The 24,477-nt window shown below is 35.3% G+C and overlaps 1 protein-coding gene across 1 annotated transcript in view; it reads left to right on the top strand.

The window, feature by feature from the left end:
- Ptn (pleiotrophin) overlaps nucleotides 1-24,477 on the top strand; it is a 101,231-nt gene that overhangs the window by 56,312 nt on the left and 20,442 nt on the right. Inside the window, exons 2-4 of the mRNA XM_013159003.3 lie at nucleotides 11,778-11,893; nucleotides 12,915-13,088; nucleotides 15,311-15,472. Coding sequence (XP_013014457.2) covers nucleotides 11,779-11,893; nucleotides 12,915-13,088; nucleotides 15,311-15,472 — 451 coding nt within the window. The 5' untranslated portion in view covers nucleotide 11,778. The remainder of the gene's footprint in view (nucleotides 1-11,777; nucleotides 11,894-12,914; nucleotides 13,089-15,310; nucleotides 15,473-24,477) is intronic.

Below are 24,477 nucleotides of genomic sequence, written 5' to 3'. Positions count from 1 at the left end.
AAAAAGTCTCATGAAACTTTCTTTTCAACGAACTAAGAGAAACTAGTAGTAAACAGGAAACAAATTAGCATATGGGTTAAAATATTTTTGAAGAATGGAATAATTTGGGGAACCACCTGAACGTCTCTCTACTTCCCATTTATCTATTTTGTGCATTTGGATGCATACTTTGAGTTTCTCATAGACAGGAGCATGTGACCTTTAAGCTTGTATGTCTGACTTACAATATTCTTGTCCTACAAGTGAGAAATAGGAGAAAAGCCAGGTCTCCGGGACCATCAGGGACTTACCCTATAATACTTAGTGACTTTTCTATATGAGGTCAACAGTCTCTAAGATAACAATCAGCTAATCTAGATCCCTTTACAAAATTTGCACTTCCTGGAGTATTTTTCTGAGCTTCTTGATGTTGTGGCAAAGGTAGAAGAGCCTTATCTCTGAGTTGGTGGTTGATGTACCAACCAGAGTCATCCCCGTGTCACACGTATCCAAGATGGCCCTCACGATTATTCTTGCCTTCCCCCAATACACGCTAACCTGAGACTCCACTTTTTACTTGTGTAGAGCAAGTCAGTAAGTGAAATCTATGTACTGTTTTGTTAATGTTTTTAATCAAGTCATTCCATATGAACAAATACAATCACAGTATTTAGAAATGACACCTCGATTACTAGTTATTAAAGGTGTACTGAGTTGTTTTTAGAAGACTGTGACATGAAAACATGGTGACAATCTTAATAGAAATGCCTACTTATTTGAACTCAGATTTTCACATTTTGAAATGTGGTTTCTTATTGAGCTGGTTGAGTGAATATATCTTATGTCAGTAAACTTGGAATAGCTACCAATGACCTTTGTTTGATTAATTAATTTTATTGGTACATTTTAGATATATACAATGATCACACTCATTACAGGAAATTTGTAATTGTACATAATATATCTTGTCTCTTATCTTCTCCCTTCTCTTCAACCCCTATTTCTCTCCTTATTTACAAAACCTTTTTGCTCTTCTTTAGCCATGATATTTTAAAAAAAAACTAAAAAAGAATAAAAATGATACAGAATTTCAAAATAAAATAGTAGGAGACTAATACTGGTTAATATGCTGCATATTGGTATTGTCAGAGTAGTTGTTCAGATTATAAGATATAGACATGAAAAAATGATCAAACAATAAAACAATGAAAAAGAACTAATTATTCTTAATAGAAAAAAGAACTAATTGTTCTTTTTAATGAACTAACAGAGATTAGTATAGTTATCTCATATATATATATGCTTTCCCCTTATTTCTTTTTTCTTTTCCACTATCTCAATTTTTCTTTCCTCTTGAGCAGTTTCTTTCCTTTCTCTTTCACAATATCTATTGTACATTTTGGATCTTCTTTATTCTTTCAGCTTTTTGCATGAGGGAGCTAATATGATGTTTACACATGAGAGTCTGATTTATTTCCCATGACTTTTAGTACCAGTGATCTTTGCTTTGAGAAAGTTACCAGTACCAAGGATTTTTTTTTTTTTTTTTTTTTTTTTGGATTTGATGGCCTCAAATTAAGATATGTCCTTTTAATTTTCCACCAGAGATTTTGGTAATAATATTAAATTTTCTTCTTTTGTCATAAACAATGATTTTTTTCTAGTGTTTTTATAGATCACACAATGATTTAGGCTTTGCCATCACTATCTGTTTATCCATAATGTGTCTGCACTCTTGTAGGTTTCCGAGATGGCACACGCTCCTGTGTCTCCTTTGTCACCTAGGATATTACCTTGCGGCTAATATGTAGTCACTAAGTAGTCATAAAGACATTATAATCTCAAGGCTCTACTTGCTATGATGCTGGCTTATGTATACCCACCAACTTATTTACCACATTAAACTATTAAATCCAAATTAATGCCTTAATTTCTCACCTGAAACGAGTGTTCCATTATGCTTATCAAATACAAACCATCGTATGGGGTTTCATTTCTACTTTTGATGAAGCTGCCTCTGATAGTCTATACTTTGGGCATTTTAAAAATCTGTTGTTTCATTATAATTTTCGAACAAGTCATCAGCCTGTTTAATAAGACTTAGCCCTTCTATAGATGAGGTACTAATAATAAAAGTGATTGACTACTTTGTTCCAATCAAAGATACAGAAAACAAAAAAAAAAAACCCAAGATGGAAGGATTCTGAATGACTCCTACACTTCATTATACTTGAGGTATTTTCTCTACTTTTTAAAAGTATAGTTCTGTGTCTTTGTCTTATGCTTTGCAGAATAGACCTTGAGATCAAATAAGCCAATGACTTTGAAACACTTTTATTGTATTGATAAGTCAAATATTTCAAAGAAGCCAATGATTAAAGTAGTTTACAAGGGACCCTCTAGGGAAAATTGAGACAAAAATGGGAGAATGCTGGAGGTTGAAGGGTCTTTCAACACTCATACCCTCTTAAAGCTTCCCAGAAGCCCATGACACCTCTTTGTGGAACCATCCTTGCTCTAAAATCACAGTTTCAGCCCAATTTTGATTTAGTTAAAAAAAAAAAAAAAAAAAAAGAGAGAGGGAGAATTTTTTTTCCTATATATATAAATGTGATTTTTTTTTTTTTTTAAATCTTTAGGGCGTGTCAACTCCCAATTATGGCACTTTTGTAATAAATTCCCAAAGATGAGTGGAAAGCTCTGAAGCATTTTCAAGACTGATTTACAAAATTAAAAGCAGCATCAAAGGCATAGGCAAAATACCGTGCAAAGTATCAGATGGAGCTGTTGCCCGCGCGGCTGCTTCTTCCGTGGAGACAGCTGTATTTGACTCAGTGCACACCTACTTCTCTTTGCGGGATGTTCCCTTGCCTCTTTCAAAGGCTTCTTTAATACTCTGCCTCCCCTCTGCACTGCCTCACAGCTCCCAGAACTCACTCATTTCACTCATTTTTACTTTTCCCTTCAGGGTCTGTGCCCTGCTATCTGTTCTTATCTACTCGATGCTGAAACCACGTTTTGTTGCTGAATATTTTATAAATGCCACTGCACATATGTGGACTTAAGTGGTTCCTTCTGCTTGAAGCTTCCTTCTTTCCTTTTCTTTGCTTGGAAGCTTAAAAAGAGGTAAAGTTGATCTCAATTCTCTACCACTCCTGGTTCTACTAAGCAAAGTGATCTTTGGGCCTTTACACTCAGGTAGCTCTGTGGATGTAGTATTTTTTTTTTTTTTTTTTTTTTTTATATTTAGTCTGGAAGATATCACATTCACTTATCTGTCTTTTCTCCTAACTGTACAGAATTCTTTTGTGAAGAGGGCTACATCATAATCATCTCTCATATTTCCATTTCAGCATAGTCTTTGCTTTTAGTACATGATATAAGTATTAATGAATATATGTTCAAGGAAGATATCCTAAATTATCACATTTCTCCAGCAAATGCCACCATACTATTGAAACATTTCAGTCTGAAAGATCTCTACTTTTAAGACATCATGCCATACAAAATTAAATGAATTCCTTACTTTATTAGTCTAATTCTTATGCACATAGTTAAAACTGGAACATTACTGGATTCATTTCTGTAGTTCTTGTACGGTACACCTAATGTTGTATGCTCATATATGCCAAGCTCTTTTTTTTTGGCAAGGCTTAGGGCTGACTATTTAAACAAGCCAGTTAAAGAAGCCCAAACAAAGCAAATGATGTGACAAGATTGCATCACAGACATAGTGCCTGCTTATGTAAGACTGTAGGAATGGAGCACAATGGTCAAATCATTTGACAAAAGACCAATACGACGTTAATGAAAATGCAGCAAGAAAATTCACTTATAAATAAGGAAAACCAATATTGAAACTATTAAATCTCCTATAGGAACAAATATCTGTAAGATGTAATATAGGAAACAGAAGAAATTACTATTCTTCAATAAGTTTATATAGTGCAAAGATAAAATGAAAATGTCATATTTGCCTAAGTGATATTTTGAACTTCTAAGAATTCTTTGTACTTCATAGGCAAAGTGGAGAAAATGGACTTCAGTAAACCATGAAGTTCATTTGGTTTTAAAATGAAAAGTAGAATTGAGATGCATTTCAGATACTATCACAGATAGTGCCCAGGGCTCTGAGATGCCACGGGATGCCCCCCTACAATTCTGTGTATCTCCCACTTTCAGGCATCAGTGTGATTTCAGTTTCCAGCATGTGCTGCTGTTCTTCTGATTCCTTTTTTCTGAGATAGCAAGCAAATAAAACTAAAGCTGTAATACCTTCAGTACTAACTTGTGTTGAAGAAAAAGTAAAGCCAGATGAGTGAACAAGGGTGAAGAGATGAGTGCCATTTCAGACTTCATGGTAGTTGTCATATTAGATAGCACCTATTTTTTCTCTTATTTGCATTATTTGTTTACTGAACCAATGCATAAGTGACAGCTATAAGCCAAACATAGTTCTGAACCTTACAAGGAGTAACAACAGAGAGATAATGTTGCATCTCTCGAAGGATTTAATAATTACTGAGAAAAGATGTAGACAAGTGTCAGTGTACACACACATGCTGTTTTTTATACACACACATAAGAATCACACTCATACCCACATGCATTCACATGGATATTATCTTTGCTAGAACTCTATTAGTAGTGGCTGTTCTGAATCCTGGTGACTCTAATAGGATCTCAAAAGTCAATGGCTTGTTGCTAGTAGTTACTCTTAAGATGAAAATGTAGTCCTTGAGTCTGATGTGTAACGCAGTAAATGGCAATGAATTAGTGAAGATCTGTAGTTGCCTTTCAGTACCTGAATCCTGAGATAGCTTTGGCATTTTCTCTGTCTTGTGCATCACAATTCTAATATGCGATTTTGTTGTTTTGTTTAATTTTGTTTTTAGTATAGTTTTTGATAAAGAGATAATTGCAAAGAAATTTGACTGCTAGTTTTGCTAATGAAAGTGTAGAAATTTAAGGGGTTCAGAGATATAATGGTTACCAACTCTAGTTCTAGAGAACTTATGTTTTCTTTTCATCTTTACATATTATAGTGTATGGCATCAATAAAATGCCATTTATGTACCCAGTAATTGTAGAAAGCCTATGACATAAACATGACACAGTGAGCTTCATCAAAGATAACGACGATATGATTACCCTGGCAAAGGCTTCAGTGAAGGCCAAATCGAAATATTCTAGAGCTAAGGTTGAGGGAACTGAGGAAGAACTTCTGATTACATAGGATAGCAAGAGCAAGGACAAGTTGCATAAAACAACATGCCTGGGTTTGAAAAGCTAAATATCCTTTTTTTTTACTAGCTAAAGATCTCTAGATTGGGTAGAGGAGAGACAGGCTAGTATAGAGGGGGTGCCTGAAAAGGGAAGATGTGAGGTAATCTCTACACTTGGCCTCAGAGAAGTACAGACTGAAAGAAAGGAAGAGAGGCAAAAGAGGATGAGTCGGAAGATGGAACCGTAGTCGGTAGGAGTGGAGAATTGAATTATGGTTTTTACCCAGTAAAAACTCAGTGTTTTCATTCTACTGTAGGAAAAATCTAAGCAAAATGCAGTTTGTTGCTTTAGTACAATTAAAGATAAAAACACAATATAAGGCAGGAATGCATGTAGCAGAGTTTGCTTACTTTTCATGACTTCTAATCATAAAGTACTCTGAGGCAAATATCATACTCATGTGTACATCCAAAGAAAATAAATTTTAGAGAAACTGAATATATTGCTTCACATTTTCGAGACAGAGTTGCAATTCTAACTCAGCTCTGATCTATTCCCAAAGTCTCATTTTTCTTAACAAAATTTCTTAACAAAATAAAGCAGATAGATTACAAAGATTCCAAGGAAATTAGAATATTCAAGAGTTCTAAAACTCCATTTGCAGTTCCATTGGATAATGTTACAGCAGTAAAGGACTAGAACAAATAAGCTGAATTCTTTTTTAATTCATTTATACCCAAAATAACAAATATCATAGTCTCCTTATAAAGGAAAAACCAAATGTATTTTCATGGAGTATTTCTTTCAGTTGATTTATTATTTGCTTTCTTCCTTTTTAGATACCAGTGAACATTTAGGGTTTGAAAGAGAAGACAATTTTCAATAAGTGTCTGCATCTTTGTAAAGACTAATAAGGATCCATCCTTTTAGTCGAAGTGGATTTTCTAAGTATTATTACCAAATCAGAAAATATGAGAGAAGAACCTTGTGGATCTGATGTTTAAATAAATAAGTGGTAGTCATTAGCTTAAAATTATAACATGGTTAGTTTTAATTTAGAAATTATGATATTTTTCATTAGACAATAAACCATAAGCCTTCATGTTTGACTAGGGTGACTATCAGTGAACCACTAGGAATGATGAACTGTTTGATGTTCGTTTAACATAGCAAAGTTAAGGGGATTCAGGGAATGCAGTGGAGAGGCAAGAATGAGATCAGTGAGAAGACACAGGTGGCTAATTATTGAATTGTAGAGTTATAAAAGGTGGGGGCAAAAATATGGCCATCAAGACTCAGAATAAATGATGGAGAAGGTAAAGTGTTAATGGGAGCCCATAATACAAAACCATGCATCAGCCAGAGACACCCTACTCCTGGTGCTGTCTCAGCCATGCGTGCAAAGCCACCCAGAACACCGTATCTAAACACACCCCCTCTAGTCACTCTATATTGCATCATTTTGATTTTTTCACAAACAATACAATTGGGTACTTATTCGATTTTTAATATGTTTATATCTATTTGCTTTTCATGTTCTTATGTAACTGGTTCACAAAGTGTCAGGATCATGAGGTCAGAAATCATGTCCATATTGTTCAATTACTGTTCTTCTGTTGCCTGCAAATGTTTACACAATAAGAATGCTACACATTTGCACACATATTTTCGGATAATGGAGTGAATTGATACATTACTGATGACAATCCAAATATAAGTTAATATTAGCACGTCAATATATATATAAATACCTTTAAAAGGTACTTGACACAGTAAGTACTACAAATACATTTGTTAACTAAATGAATATTTTCTTGACATAAAACAAGATCAATTTTCTTTAAATTAAATCAATATTTCTGATAGGTATAAAATATATATAGTATATCTGATTCTATAGCTAAAATAATCAGGAAAATAATTAATAATACACCATGCCAGAATTCCTGTCCATAAATGTTTTGATTACATTAAAGAAAAATCAAAAATTAAATCTTTGGCCCTAACGTGTATTTCACAACAAGGAAAAGTAAATGTAAAATAGTCCTCATTTGCTCAGACTTCATAACATTTTGTGCTTCTTATTGGGGTTATTATAATTACACTATTTTTGTCACTGTATATTTTATTGGAAAAAAAGATTCATTAAGATAAACAAAATATTTATCCCAGTGCTTACACTACTGTATCCTGAGAACACTGGCCCACGGGTAGCCTAGGCTTAGCCCCAATTCAGTGAAATGATGATGTAACTTTGGAAGGAAGGAGTTGTGTGGATAATTTGAGGACCTTCTGAATCCTTTTATAGAGAAAGCAGCTTGATGGATAGCAAAAGCAAATTCTACGGGAAAGATTTAAAGTGAAAATCAAGACAGAGTCTTCCCCACAAAACCTGAGATAAAAGTGAGTGGGGACAGCCCACTGAAAAGACCTGCACTTGTTGGAGTCAGAATAAATGAAGGAACAGGGAAGTCATGACAGCTGTCACAGTGTGGACTACAGGGGAGCCTCTGAGCAACCCCAGGAGCACCCTAAGGCAAGGCTCCGCCCCGAGAGTGCCAAGTGGCCTCTCAGAGCTCACTTCTGGGACAAGAACCCTGTGAGGATAAAATTCTGAGAATAAAATCAAAAGCCATGAGGATCAGAGCCAAAGAAACAAAATCCAGGGGAAAGCGAAGAGGAAAACAGTACCAGGGAATCTTAGAAAGATGTCTGTCACTGTAACTGTCAGAGGACAGAGGAAGGAGCTGTGTGAAGGTGGGAAAGCTATCTGAACATAAAAAATGAACAAGACAAATGTATTGACTTCAAATATCATACAGAGTAACCATTTGAACTTTATCCTTTATATTAGTACATATTTTAATGAATATTAATCATATTCACCACATGGAATTTGTACGTATACATCACACGTCAGTTATTTTTGTCTCATTTCCCTCTCCTCCCTTCAAGCCATCCTCCTCTCCCCACTATTTACACAAGCTTTGCTTCCACTCTTCCCTTCCATTTTCCTTCCCCTTCCTTTCCTTCTCCCTTCCTTTCTACTTGAACATCTTCCTAGTTTCCAGTATGTATCTTCCACTGTGCTACTCATTTACTCTTTAGGCTTCTCGCATGAGAGAAACAATGCAATGTTTAGACTTGTGTGTCTGATTTACGTCATTTAAGATTATGGTCTCAAGGTGCACCCATTTTCCTACAAGTAACTATTAAAAATAAAGAAAATAAGTAGTGAATCAATAAACAGTAAAATTTCTTAAAATTAAACTGAAATTAGAAGGAACAGAGGATTGCATAATCACAAGTAATGCCTTACAATTAATAGAAGATAAAATGAGTAGTTCTCTCTGAAATTATAATACATAAAAAGGATTTGAGATAAAATGACAAATACTGAAAATTTGGGGAAAAGGGCCCATCATTATCTGAGAATATTGATGTCAAATGAACAAAACCAAGCCATATATTTGCAGAATGATTGTACTTTAAAGAAATCAATTAAATCAAGGCATCTATGTATCTATCAGTCTGGGAAATTACATTATTATCAATCTTTTCAACAGAATCATTTGCTAATGAGAGAAAACGGCGCAGCATATTTTAGATACTTTAAAGAAAGAAGCCCTGCACTTAGGATGCTACATTGCTCAAAACTAGTGAGCAAAGGGGTTAATGTGTTGTCTACATTCAGCAGTAATAATATTGTTTCTCTCATAACCAAAGTTAATGAGTATTTAAAGTCAGATGACATAGTAGATGATAGTTATGTCTGGTGACATAGAGACCAAGCTAGTTTAGCAGAGCAAAAAAGAGATAGCAAGTGGAAACTAATTCTAACTGTCTTTCAGATTCATAGATTCTTTTGAAACTATTGTTTGTGTAATATGTGAAAAAGCAAATTATTAATTTTATGCTAGTTAATTCTGCCATTCCCTATGTCCTTCCTCAACTCTCTCACAAAAAATGACCTGGAAATGATCAATTCAATAGGGCTGAGCATTTTAGTGCCTGGATTTGAAATATTTTTATTATGAAAATGACAAGCATGGATTTTTTTTTATAGATGGCTGATTTCAGATTTGAGGTGCTATTGATCAAGGGGAACTTAATCTCCTAGATTCCGAGGACCTCATCAAACATTACAAAGATCATAATTACAAAAATATTTATACAAAAGCCAACTAATGAAGCTTACACTGGTTTCATAAGAAGAATTAATAAAAAATAAGAAATGGGATGTTTTAGAAGCTATTAAATATGAACAAATCCTTGAATTTATAACATTAAAAAAGTAAATGTCCATATTTCAATAATAATAGGGAAAAAACTTGATCTTGAAAGTCAGTGAAATAAAAGGAAAGAATCAAGCATTTATCCAACATTTCTTTATAAATTGTTAAATTGCATAACAAAATATTTAGTGAGAGGGGGAACATCTCTTTATGGTGTTAATCCAAGTAATCAATGAAAATAAGAGGATAGAATTTGAATATCACCATTTTGCAACTCACATCCATTCTCAACTCATACCGGTGGCTGTTAGCATCATAAAAGAGTGAGAACCAAATATTATGCAGCCTCTGGCAAGAGAATATGATGTCACTTATATTCCTGTCCAAGAGATGCTCCTGAATCTAATAAGCCTCTGCATGCAGCTGCCAACGTGCAACGGGAGAGGAGAATGCTGAATTGCATGACGAATGTTCAATGATCAAAATCCAGAATGTGGGATACTTTGATCATTTATCTACCTACCTATCTCTGATTCTTTATTCTTGTTCTTCACTGTTTGACCTCAGTGTGAGAAAATATGACACTGTCTTAATCACATTTTCAGTTAAATATTTTTGCCTTCACAATCATCTGGCACTCATTTTGTTGGAAAACAAATGATACTAAACTATATGAAGAGCTTTTGCTTTCCAATGAAGGTAAGAACAAATAAACAATCGATGATGCAAATATCTCAAGCAAGGAGAACGTATATCAAGGTATCCACATGTATACTAATTATTCAGATATTTATTACAGCAGGCTGTGGACACTTTGGTATCACCTGAATTTTTGGATAGAGCTATTCCATTTCTGAATCTCATCACTCTCCTCTTTTTAATAAGCTTTATATTCCTATTCTCTACTCAGAAAATCTAAGTTGTTAAGATGTACTCTTAAGCAGAATGACAGCGTTGCAGGGGGTGAGAAGGAGAGCTGAATTTGAAAGATGTCCAGCCCAAAGCCCTTGCTCAACACATTTTACACAAGTGACTCACTGTAAACACGGGTTTATGTGCACTTTTCCTGAGAATATTTAAGAGCTGAAAGTCACTACTAATCTACTTGTTAAATGTTTAATGGTTTGAGTTAATATCAGAAGATAAATCTAGCTTGCATTCTCCTGTTTCTGCAACCTCAACCCCATTCTGACCTTCCATTCTTGCTACCCAGATGATAGCTCAGTTTTCACAATGTGTTTAGTGGATCCCTCTTCAACTCAAAAATTTGTATGATTTGGAAATTCTAGGTTGTATATTTTTTCTTGAAATGAATGTTGTCACTTGAGTAAGATAAATCTTTTTTTTTTAATATTGAAAGTAAGAGTTTAGCAACACAAAACTAAACATGCTGAGATGAGTCCTTGCCAAAGAGCTTCTATCTATTAACAACTCAGGTGTGTGTGTGTGTGTGTGTGTGTGTGTGTGTGTGTGTGTGTGTGTCTTATTGATGGGAGATAGTGTGCTCTGCACTTCTGCCAAGTAAGTACGTCATCTTCAGTGGGTTCTGGGTACTTCTGAGGTACAGTCTGTGACTTGGAAATCTATTGGGAATTGTGTATCCTGAGGCTTAGACAAAGGTTTCTCAAGGACATTTGGCAGAGTGGTCACATTGATAGTGAAGTTACCACACATACTTTCAAGTTGTAGGGGTGGCTTTCTAATGTTAGCTGGTAGAGGACCCTGAGCACATGTGAGCTTCTAATCATGGTTGGTTTATGTGACACGGGTGTGTAAATTCTGCTTCTGTTCTGGGGTTTACTCTGTGATTGACTAAGGTGATAGAAATGATCATGGAAAATGATTAACTACCAAGTTTGTCATTACTAATGCAGCTAAAAATAAATAATTGACACGTTGTATGCCCATACATTATTTCCATCCCAGGGAATGGGATGGTGGTTTCTAGGAATTATGAATTCTGAAGATAGCTTTAGCTGTGGGTATTACCAGTTGACACTCCATCAAGTCTTACTGCAGTAGCCTGCTCAAGAAACATGTTTTGTGGTTTCTTCTGTTCCCATAATCCCAGAACCAATCTTACCAAATGACTGTGAAGTCTTATGTGGAAAAAACTTTTGCATTTTGCCAGTGAATATGTGACTGACTGCAGAGAAGCACTCATGTCAGTGGCTGTTGAGGAGAAAAGATAATACTTTGCTAAGCATAATTGATATCCCTCTTCCTGGAACTCAGTGTTCTGAAAGTACAAAGTGGCCTTTCATTTAGGAGTGGCAGTGAGTCTTTCTCCCTGACTTAGGTTGACATCATCTTCTTCTCTTTTCTGCTTATTCCTAGAATGCAGTCCCAACAATACCAGCAGCAGCGTTGGAAACTTGCAGCTGTCTTCTTGGCATTCATTTTCATTTTGGCAGCTGTGGACACTGTGGAGGCAGGGAAGAAAGAGAAAGCAGGTAAGCAGCACAGCTGTGGAGTGTTGCTTTGACAATTGGTACCTATCCATCCCAGTACCCACTTTTAATCCTTCCTTCCTTCCTTCCTTCCTTCCTTCCTTCCTTCCTTCCTTCCTTCCTTCCTTCCCTCTTTCCCTCCATCCTTCTCTCCGTCCCTCCCTCTATCCTCCTTCCTTCTTTTTTCCTTCTTTCCTCTCTCCTTTCATCACTCCCTCCTCCCCTTAACCTTCCATTCTTCTCATTATTTTGAGAAACCCAAGATACAGCCTTATTTTTTCCTCCACTGTAAGTCCTGGAATGCAATCATGTTAGAGTCCACTATACAGAAACCATTGACTGACAATCAGGTGGTTCTATTAACAGAAGATAGTTAACAATAGTTTAGCCTAAAATAGCAAGAAAACACTCTGTTAGAAATGATAGTTGTTAGATTAACTGCCAACTGCTTATGTTATCCCTTCTCCTCAAATCGTGTCATTCAAGGATTTTTTTTTAATCTTAGATTTACAAAGGAAGAAATGTATAGATAGGCATCCTATATCTTTCCCACAGCCACACCTAGTCTATGAAGTTGGAATTCTGTGTAAGTCTGTGATTTCTATTATATTCTCACATGTGTTTCAGGATAAAGAAAGAATTTTAAATTTACATGGAGAGAGCTAATCTCATTGTACCTACTGATAGAATGTTTCCTCATTTTTACATGGAATTATTTGTGAATATTTTTAATAGAAATGATTCTATAAGGAGATGTCAGTAAGTCACTTAGAACAGTTTAAGTCCAAATAAAAGTTAAATTATTGTTTGTTCTGGTTCTTTCCTTAGTTTTCCTTCTCCATTCTCTTGATGTGCTATTGATTCAGTTATTTGACTGGTCTCTGCCTTCTCTCTACTGTTTACTGGGCAGAGAGGAGCCAGGTAAAAAACACACCCTACAATCACGGTACTGGAGAAGGAGTGTGGTCATAACCAGGCATTACAGTGGTCTAAATGTTGGTCATTTTTGGCTTCTTTCTTCTAGAAAAAAAAGTGAAGAAGTCGGACTGTGGGGAATGGCAGTGGAGTGTGTGTGTGCCCACTAGTGGCGACTGTGGACTGGGCACCCGGGAGGGCACTCGCACTGGAGCTGAGTGCAAGCAAACCATGAAGACTCAGAGATGTAAGATCCCCTGCAACTGGAAGAAGCAATTTGGAGGTAAGTCTCACCTCGTTCTATTGACTCAATCTACTGCTCTGAGATAATTTCACAGTGTTTCCACCACAAGTCTTTTTGGAATCGATACTACTTATTTTAAATAGTTTCTTTTTGTCAGACAGAAGGTGACCAGGCACTCACTGTGCCTCACCCTGAGGTTTCCCAGCTTCAGCACTGGTGACATTTTGGGCCACATAGAGTTCTGTTTTATGCACTGTAGGATAATTGGCACCATCCCTGATTCTGCAAGTTAGTGTCTGCTAACACTCCCATCCACACTGGTTGTGAACACTAAAAATATTTCTGTTATTCATGACTAAGTGTCTCCTGAATGTCAAAACCATCCAGAATTGAGAACCACTACCTTATAGGGGCGTGAACTATGCATGGAATTCCTCCCCACAGTGTTCATTTGTTTGTGTTTTCTCCCTTTTCTTTCTAAATTTTGTATGTTTTCCTTTCCAGTTTTCTCATTTTTGTCATTATCTGTTATGTTCCAGCGTCACTCTTTTGTTCCCTCCCCACCATCCACAGATGTTTGAGGATTTACTTATTGACACCAACAGGCTCGATTATGACCTTTTTTGAGAGATTTCTCTCTCACTGACCTCTGTCAGTCTCATGCTGGCCAGATCTTCTTCCTGGAGACAAGTTCTCTCACAACTTCCAACTTTACATCAGTATTAAACTCCTAGATAAGCTTTTCTCCTACATTCTGGTCTTGTTGCCTTTCTTGGCCATCCTGGGACATTATGCCCCAAATGATGTTCCTCTGTTATAAAGAAGAGGATTAAGGCCTACCAGCAAGTAAAACAGAGCTATGGATACCCACATGAATCCTTTCTGTGCTACGTAATCTTTGTGGTACATTTTTGAGTGGTAGACAATGTTATTAAGCTACGGTAAAGTTTAGACACATTTGTTCCTACATTGTATATGGGCATCTTCAAGATTCACCTATATAAGATCTTTATGATGTATCTTAAAATATTCAAGTCTGAAATATATAATTTTCAAAACTCAACAGCAAAAAAATCCTGTAAGAAAATAGATAACACATATTTTGCTAAAGAGTGTCTATAGCAATGGTGGTGACCCTATGGCACACATATCACAACAAGCTGTTTGTTATCATTGAAACTTCTAAAAGGGTGTTCAATTTCTTTTTCCCAAGAGGTAAATGGAAATTAAACCTCTAATAAGATTCCTACAAGCCTAGCATAGTGGGTAGACAGGAATGTGATAAAATGCAAAAGAGAACGCACATTGCTCAGATATTGCTAGAAATGTAAAACAGGGGGCTGGGGATTTAGCTCAGCAGCATAAGCACCTGCCTTGCAAGCAGGCAGTCGTGAGTTCGATCCCCGGTACCGATAAAAAAGAAAAACCGAAAAAAAAAAAAAAAAAGAAATATAAAACAGTACAGTAGAAAAATTTGTGCCAGTGTTTTACAAAACTAAATATGAGTTTACTAAGCAATGCAGCACTTTATTAGGCATTTGTCTCAGAGAAATGAAAACTTTTATTTCCATAAAAAACCTAGACTTGAGTGTAGATAGTAGTTTATTTGTCATAGGCAAAAGCTAGAAATAACCCAGATGTAGTTAAAAATAATTGTGGTATATCCATGTTATGGAATAGTCCTCACAAATAAAAGAAATGACTATTAATACTCTTGATTTGGGTGAATCTGCAGGAAATCATGCTAAATTAAAATCTGCTAATGTCAAAAGTTCACATACTGTTCACTTCCATTCGTAAAATATTTTATGATGATGGAGAGCAGTGTCTTGGTTGCCATGGATGAAAGAGGCAGAAAGAGTGGGGTTTAAAAGGTAACCCCTGTGCTCCTTGTGCTGTGATGGTTCTGTGTACTCATGATGACAAATACATGCTTTTTACATATGACAAACCTGTGCAGAACCAAATGTACACTCTAATGCACAAATGAATGCATATGAAAGTGATGCCATCTCAGCAAACTCTTAGAATGTATTGGTGTCAATTTCATGGTGATGCTATTGAACAATAGCTGTGCAAAACACCACATCTGGCTGGGAGTGGAGTGTGAAGAGTGTATGGAATACCTCTCATTTTATTTATAACTTCATGAAATCTATACTTATCCAACTATAAATGTTAACAACAAATCATGCCTTTATTGTAGCTGTACTACAATTGGCTATCTCAACAATTTCTCTTTGATCTTCTCCTGCCTCTAGCGGAGTGTAAATACCAGTTTCAGGCCTGGGGAGAATGTGACCTGAATACGGCCCTGAAGACTAGAACTGGGAATCTGAAGCGAGCCCTCCACAATGCTGACTGCCAGAAGACAGTCACCATCTCCAAGCCCTGTGGCAAACTGACCAAGTCCAAGCCTCAAGGTGGGTCCCTGCCATTACTTCACATGTAAATGGAATGATGGACTCCTGCAGTATGAGAAAACTCACAATTCTTAGAAGGAAATGTTAGGGAATTTATCTTCAAAAGGTGATTGAAAAATTCTCATATATTGAGCATCATAAATGTACTTTATAACAGGCAGTGTATGAGTTCAAAGAACTCAAACTGAAGTGAGGGGTATGGGTATGATATTCTAATACATATATAACTTAGTAAGATGGAACAATTAAGATAGTTGTTGTAGGATGAGCATGTATCCTGAACCCCAAAGTGGAAATAGATGCTGACCAGACAAACAATCTTATGGAATTCAAGAGGCAGATAATTTTAAACCCAACTTCTTCTTTCAGATTATTTCAAATATAATTCCCATGAACTCAGAAGTATTATTTTACATTTTTCTTTCTTCACCATATTACTTGGGAGAGTCTGTATTTCTCAATCTTATTTCAGAGATTTATAAATTATTCTGAGATCATTTAGCTTAACAAATATATCCACCATGGAGTTTGAAAATTATGTAGACTACTCTTTTCCAGAAAGTCACACTCTGTTTTCCTGATGGAGAGGGTAAACTAGAAAATATTGTGGATGTGGTTCCATAAGGATATAATTCCAATTGAGAGAGGTCAAGGAAGTGTTAAATTCTTTTATTTCATGAGTATTATGAGTTTAATTATGTCTTTTCCAAATTCAAATGTTGAAGACCTATCCCTTAGTTCCTTCGATGTGACAGTATTTGGAAATAGTGCTTTTAGTTTCTGTACTTTGATGATCATTGCTTTGTTATTGCAATATGTATTTGCAAGACTTAGATCACGGCTGCGGTTGGTGAGTTGGACACTTGGGACAAATGTGTGGTTTAGGGAAAGACTACATGGATCTTGTTAAAATTGGTAGCAGTAGCCATTCAGTGAAACACTTTAAAAAATGGAAGAATTCAGAAATAAGTTTCTAGATAACTTATTTTCAAACCAGTTGTTGAGCTAGAATATTCAGTGTACATGTAGAACAGAAAGCAAACTAAGTTTTCCTTTCTAGTACAGTGGTTCTCAACCTCTAATCCTTTTTCATGGAAACTTACAAAATTCTCACTTCTCAGGTATAACCAGACAAGCAAAATCATCAATGGTAGTTTTACAAACATAAAAGAAGTGGTGCCAGCCAAAAGCCTGCATAGAGATCTCCATCTAGCTGTGGAAGCTTGGCATCTCACTCTGAACCTGGTAGGGCCCCACTGCAGCACCCCAAACTGCTAGAGACCTGCAGTACGTCACTCAGTTCCTGGCTAGGCACAGCCCAGTGACCCTGAGTGACAGGGAAACAGCCTGTGCTGAGTGGCATGAGCGGAAGGCCTGCCCAGCAAACTACACCTAGTGGTGCAATCTTAGTGCCTCACTTAAAACCTATTGGAACCCCACCTAGCATCCCCAAACAGCTAGGGAGCATTGGTATGCCATGTGGCATGAGCTAAAGCCCTGCACAGAGTACTCCATCTAGCTGTTGAGTCTTGGTACATCACTCAGACCCTGGTAGAATCCTTTCCAGCAATCTCAAGGAGCCAGGGAGTTTTGAGTGCCACGCTGGGCGAACTGAAGGTCCACCCAGCATACTTCCTGTATTTCAGGAGCCTTTGTGTGCCACTAGGGACCTGATAAGGCCTGCTTAAAGACCCCCACACAGCAGGGGAAACTTTTCAGTATGGACAGATATCTTCAACCCAGGAAGCAACTGAGACCTTACATTTGGCTTTCCTAGGGCAATACAGGAAAATGACAAAATGAAAGAGCAAAATGCAATCTCAAATGCCCATCTCATCCCAAGCAAGCTTAGGAGACATGGACACAGAAGAAAATGTAAGACATATATCTGAAATAATAGCAGCTGAAATAAAAAAAACAATTCCATGAAGCTGTAAAGGAACTCAGGTCAGAAATAATCTCACAGGTAAAACAAGAAATGATAAAAATACTAATAGAAATGTTGAACACATCTAAAGAATATATAGTTAAAAAATTGAGGAATACTACAAAAACATGGAAACCATGAACAAACAATATAAGAAAGAAACAAAATGCACGAAACAGTTTCAAAGAGATATCCAGGAAATCAAAAATTCCATTGAAAGTTGGCAAAACCTCCTCAATGAATGTGAAGATAGACTTTCAGACCTTGAAGACAAGATTACAGCTAGTGAACAGGAAAGGAAAGATCTTTTAAAAATAACAAGGAATCAGGAAATAACAATTCAACAGTTGCAAGATGATGCAAGGATAAACAATAGAAGACTGATAGTTACAATTGAAAAAGGTGACAACAGAAACAATATAAAGAGACTATTTATAGAAGTGATAGCTGAAAATTTCCCAAACATGGCAGAGGAAACCGACATTCAGATAAGTGAAGAATATAGAACTCCAATTAGCCATAACCAAAATAAACTTTCACCCAGACATGTAGTAATCGACATCCATGAAATTCAACATAACAACAGAATATTAAAAGCTGTTAGAGTGAAGAGACAGATTACTATAAAGGAAAGCTTATTAGAATCACAACAGACTTATCAACACAAACAAATCAAAAAGAACAGAGTGAAGTATTTCAAGTCCTAAAGGAAAATGACTTCCAACCCAGATTGATGTACCCTGAAAAACTTCAAAAGTGATGGAGAAATAAGATACTTCCATGACAAAGAACAGCTGAAGAACTTCATGATCAACAAACCAAACCTGCAAAGAATACTGAAAAACAGTCTAGATACACATAGGAAAAAAAAAAAAAAAAAAAAAACCAAAACAAACAAACAAACAAACAAACAAAACCACACACTAAGCAAGGCAGACAATTAAACAGAGTGGAAAGGTAAAGAAGCAACAGCACAAAGATAACATGTCAAAAATAAACCAATATATATCAGTTATGACCATTAATGTAAATGGCCTCAATTCACCAATTAAAAGAAATAGACTGGCAGAATGGGTCAAGAAACAACATCCAACCGTATGCTGTCTACAAGAAACACATCTAACCCAAAAGGAGACTCATAGACTGAAAGTCAAAGGATGGAAAACAATACTTCATGCAACATGAACCAAAAAAAAAAAAAAAAAAAAAAAAAAAAAAAGTGGGAGTAGCTATTCTGTTTGCAGACAATGGGAACTTCAAACCAAGAAGTATCCAAAGAGAAAAAGAAGAGCAAGTCAAGACAAAGCCTAAAGAAGGGAGGAAATTATAAAGATCAGAGCATAAATTAATGCAATAGAAACTGAGAACACAATACAAAGAATTAATCAAAGAGTTGGTTCTTTGAATGAATAAATACAATTAATAAGCCCCTAGCCAACTTAATTTTATAAGGAAGGAAAAAACTCAAATTCATTCAACATGGAATGCAAAGGGTGAAATCACTACAGACCCTGTGGAAATACAGAAGATCATCAACCTCTACTTCAAAAACCTTTACTCTCGTAGGTTCAATAACACAGAAGAAATGAACAGATCCTTAGAAACGTATGAATTACCAAAGCTGGATCAAGAAGATGTAAACCTGCTGAATGACCCAACTTTAGTGAATGAAACTGAGAATATAATTAGAACCTTATCAACAAAGAAAGTCCCAGGTCCTGATGTATGCACCACTGAATTCTACAAGACATTTAAGGAATACTTATTGATAACACTTCTCAAACTCTTCAATGAAATTGAAAGGGAAGCAATTTTCCCTAAATCACTCCTGGAAGTGCATGTAACCCCAATACCAAAATGAGAGAAAGACCCAAACAAAAGAGAGAACCCGTCTCCCTAATGAACATAGATGGGAAAATTCTCAATAAAATACTGGAAAACAGAATGCACCAAGTCATCAAGTAGATTATGCATCATGAACAAGTGGGATTCATCCCAGGAATTAAGGGATAGTTCAACAAAAACAAATCAATAAACATAATGTACTATATCAATAGAGCCAAAGGCAAGAATTACATGATGATTTGAACAGATGTAGAAAAAGCCTTTGATAAAGTCCAACACACATTCATTATAAGAACTCTATGGCATTATAAGAACCTTATGGAAAATTGGAATAGATGGTCTTTACCCCAATTAAATAAAAGTTATCTATGATAAATCAACAGCCAGCATCATATTAAATGGTGAGAAACTAAAAGTTTTCATTTTAAATCCACAAGAGAAGGATGTCCATTATTACCACTCCTTTTCAATATAGTGCTGAAAATATTAGCCAGAGCAATTAGACAAGAGAGAGAAATAAAAGGAATAAGGGCAGGAAAAGAAGTTAAATTATCATTATTTAAAGATGACATGATATTCTAGATAGAAGATCCTCAAAACTTCATTGAAATATTTCTAGATATAATAACCAAATTCAGTAATGTAGCTGGATACAAAGGCAACCCTCAAAACTTGATAGCATTCCTGTATACAAATAACAAACTCACTGAGATAGAAATAAGAGAAACCACATCCTTCACAATAGCATAAAAAATACTTAGGAGTCAATCTAACTAAGGAAGTAAAAGATCTATTCAGTGAAAATTAAAGTACTCTGAAAGAAGAAATCAAAGAGGGTCTCAGAAAATGGGAAGACATTTCTTCTTTATGGATAGGAGAAAAAACATTGTGAAATTGGCCATCCTCTCAAAATTGCTAGATTTAATGCAATTCCAATCAAAATATCATTAACATATCTCCCCAATCTAGAGAAGTCATTCCTAAAATTCATCTGGAACCAGAAGAGACTAAGATTAGCAAAGGCAGTAGTGGGCAACAGTGATAAGGCAGGAGGCATCATGACGAGATTATACCACAAAGTAACTGTAATAAAGTCAGCATGGTACTGGAATAAAAACAGACCTGAAGATCAATGGAATAGATTAGAAGATACTGCCACAACTACAAACACACTCAGCCACCTTATTTTTGAGAAAGGGGCCAAACATGTTTACTGGACGAGAAATAGACTCTTTAATATGTGGTGCTGAAAAAACTAACTTTTCATTTGCCAAAAACTAAAACTAAACACATGCCTATCACCACGCACTAAAGTAGAAGTCAAAATGGATCAAAGATTTAAATATTAAGAGGAACACTAAATCTGCTGGAAGACAATGTAGGTAGAAATCTTGAAGACATACGGGTAGGCAGATAATTCATGAATAAAAATCAAACTGCATAGGAAATAATTCCAAGAACTCATCTTATTAAAATGTTTTTGCATGTCAAAAGAAATATCCAACAGATTGAAAAGAAAGCCCACAAATTGGGAAAAAAATTTAGTTCACTGTCCCTCAGACAAAGTACTTCTCTCAAGAATGTATAAAAAGTTAAAAAAAAAAATCATACCCTTGAAATTCAAAGACCGAATCTAAAAATGGGCATCTGAGATGAATACACACTTATTAGGTGAAGAAACCCAAATGACAAATGAATACATGAAAAAAATATTCAACATCATTTGTCATTAGAAAAATAAAATTAAAACAACACTGAGATTTTATCACACTCCAGAAAGAATGGCCAGAATCAAGAAAACCAACAATAACAAATGCTAGAGAGGCTGTGGGGAGAAAAACAAACAAACAAACAAACAAACAAAAAAACAAAAAAACCTCCTTTGCTCTACTGGTGGGAATGAAGACTGGTGCAAACAACATGGAAATCTGTCTAGAGGTACCATTTGACCCAGATGTGCCACTTCAGGGAATATTCTCAGAAGAACTGAAAACATCATACCACAGTGATGTGTGTGCACCCATGTTTACAGCAGTACAATTTGTAATAGCCAGATCTTGAAAATAACCAAATGCCTATCAACTGAGGAATGGATAAAAAAGAAGTGATATTTTTATACAATGGAGTACCACTCAGCTATACAGAATGACCACATTGAGGCTTTTATAGGTAAATGGATGTTACCAGAGACAATAATCATAAGTGAAATAAATCAAACTCATGTGTAAATGCCATATTGTCTCCCTAGTGGAAGAAACTAAAAGAGTAAATAAGATAACAAAATCTTCAGTAAATACTGTGAAAGGGTAAGAAACTGCTCAAAGGAGGGAAAAATAACACAGGGAAAAGAAGAAAAAAAGGAAGGGAAAAGAAAAACGGTACAAATTTGTATATATACAATTAAAATAACTAAGATGATGGTACTGCTAATTCTATTCTTGGCACAAGGCAGCTAACTTTCATAGCATTAGATCAATTTTGCATTTTTGTATCTGATAACCTGAATAACTCTTTTGAAGAAAATTATGCAAAATAACAACCTTAGTTATGTTTCTACCACCTTGCTTGGAAAGCTATATTGTTATTGTTTTTGGCTCTTTGTTATTGTTATTTATTTGTCTTTTGTTTCTTTTCTTGTATTTTGTTTTGTTTTTCTCTCTAATACAGAAAGCATAGATGTACATTTATAGACTTATGTGTGCCTAGATCTTCTCCTAAAGGGTTCACAAAAATTGATTTTATTATGTGTGATAGTACCAACAGCTACTTTTATTCTTTTATTTTTTGGTACTGGGGATTGAACTTACAACCGCACGCTTGCAAGGCAGCACTTATGCCTCTGGGCTAAATCTCAGGCCCAACAGCTAGCTATTTTTGAAGAAAATGAGACATTACAGAAGCCATTACTGATTTCCTATCATCTTGTTTTGAAGACCAATAATGATTTTATTCTTTGTTTTAATTGGTTTTAGTCTGTTTTCAATTATTTGATTTCATTATGTGTGAAGCTATTTTGAAGAGAACAAGAGACAGGGTAACCATTGTTGATTTTTCTCATGTCTGATTGTGAAGGCCTGTAATGCCTTCATTATTTTGTTTTGATCAGATTTATACTAATTTTTTGTTTGAATTCATTGTGTATGAAGATATGGACAACACTTTCGAAGAAAACGGGAGACATTATGGTAGCCATTATTGATTTCTTGTTGTCATGTTTTGAAATACTGTGTTGCTTGCATTATTTTGCTCTGATCTCCTTTGTTCTGTTTAGTTTATTTTATTCTCTTTAAATTAAAAAATCATAAATGGTCCCTATATAGTTTTAGTTTGCCAGCAAAAATTAAGAACTACAATATTCTATTTTAGAAGGAAATCTATTGAAAGCACATGTGCACGCGTGCGCGCGCGCGCACACACACACACACACACACACACACACACACACACACACACAGTGTCCGTGGGACAGTGAAAGAGATTGCAGATTAATATAAAGGAGAAAAGTGGTAAAGTCATTGGTGAGGGGAAGGTACGGTTCTGTGACTATGGAAAATGTTAAAAAGTTTGGGATAAATAGGACATGGCTAATAAATATTTGGTAAATACATTAGATATACTCTTCCTTTTAATTGAAATGGTAGATATATCACATTTTTACATTTTTGTGTCTGATAATATTTAATGAAGTTTAGAATCTGTTTCACACTTTCAGCTTGAAAGTGATAACACAAATATTTGAAGTGAGTAGAGACTCTATAAAGTTTTTACGTATTAATGAATTAAGGTATATAGTTAGAGTATAAAGTTCATATATATTAATGACTTAAGGTATACAGTTAATTGAAAATGGATTAGCCTGAGTTAATACCATGTTTCCAACTACCAGTTATGCATTTTATAGTTAATTAAAATGTAATCTTCCTTTTGTGCATAATATGCCTTTCATAAAACTAACCAATCTTTTTTTCAATCAACAAAGGAGAGTTTATTAATATCATTTTGGCACTAAGGAGTCTGTACAAAGAACAATCCTATTGTACGAATTGAGACAGAGTAATGTATTAGATTTTCTCAGTGGAATCACACACATTGTTTGATATATCTTTTAGTTTAAGTAAAATGCTACAGGTGATGTACTTGAATTATACGTATTTCTTTACAAGTAAATCTGGATGGCTACTACAGGTTTCATTTTGCAATTGCTCATTTCTGGATAGTTCATTTTCTTCCAATCAGTGGAAAGTAAAATAATGCGAACATAAAACTAATGTTATCATGATTCTGTTTCTATTCCTGTACACTTCTCTAGTGTTTATTACTGATATTATCTCGTAAGGTCCCATATATACTTATAGGTTAATCTCACCATAAAGAAACTGATTAATTTATTTGTTTGTGAGTATGTCTGTAATGAGTAAGAGCCAAGGTTTAGGTAACTTTAAATTTATAATCTTCCTCGTTACCCTCCTGATGTCTCACTGACAGCACATATTGGTAAGAGCTGACTTTTATGAGTATTTGTTTCTTCTGAAGCAGGAGAAAGTGAGATCTCTAGAGCCCAGTACTCACATGCTAACATTTTCTATGTTATTTCTAAGACAATTCTGGGAGACAGCAGATTTTAAATATCAGAACAGTGGGATCTGGTTTGTTCTACTCATCACTGTATCCTGGGAGCCCAGAACAAGTAGCAACACACAGGAGGTGCTTAAAAAATGTTCATGTAATAAGTACATGCTAAATGAAAAAAGTTTTACTCATGAAATCCACCAAAGCCTGGTAGAAACTGCAAGCAGAATTTACCAAGCTTTTCTCAAAGTGATACAATGACAAATGATTTTTTTCTTTGAGGAAAGAATGAATTATCAGTGTGTTCAGTGCTTGTCTATTATTGGATCTATGGTTCTTATAACAAACGAGGACACAGAAAACCAGTGAATCAACCAGGTCTGTCCTGATGTTTAGTGGCAGAGTCTGTTCCAGGTTTAATTGTTTGGTGGGATTTTTTTTTTCTTTTTTCTCTTATTTCATACACAGCATTCACTGTACTGGAAAGGTACTTTTCACCACTGTCAGATTTTCCAAAGTAAACATCTTAAGATATTATGTGAAGTAGTTATTCACATAAGATATTGTGTGAATGACTATGTATTATTATTATTAAGTAATTTAATTATTTCATATAATCTAGTTGTAGATTTCATATAATCTAGTTGTAGGTAAGAAGTCCCAT

The sequence above is a fragment of the Cavia porcellus genome, unplaced genomic scaffold (assembly GCF_034190915.1).
Source record: "Cavia porcellus strain 051 isolate PalLab524CR breed Dunkin Hartley unplaced genomic scaffold, mCavPor4.1 scaffold_6, whole genome shotgun sequence".
In the NCBI taxonomy this organism is placed as follows: domain Eukaryota; kingdom Metazoa; phylum Chordata; class Mammalia; order Rodentia; family Caviidae; genus Cavia; species Cavia porcellus.
This window is presented reverse-complemented; position numbering and strand designations above follow the sequence as displayed.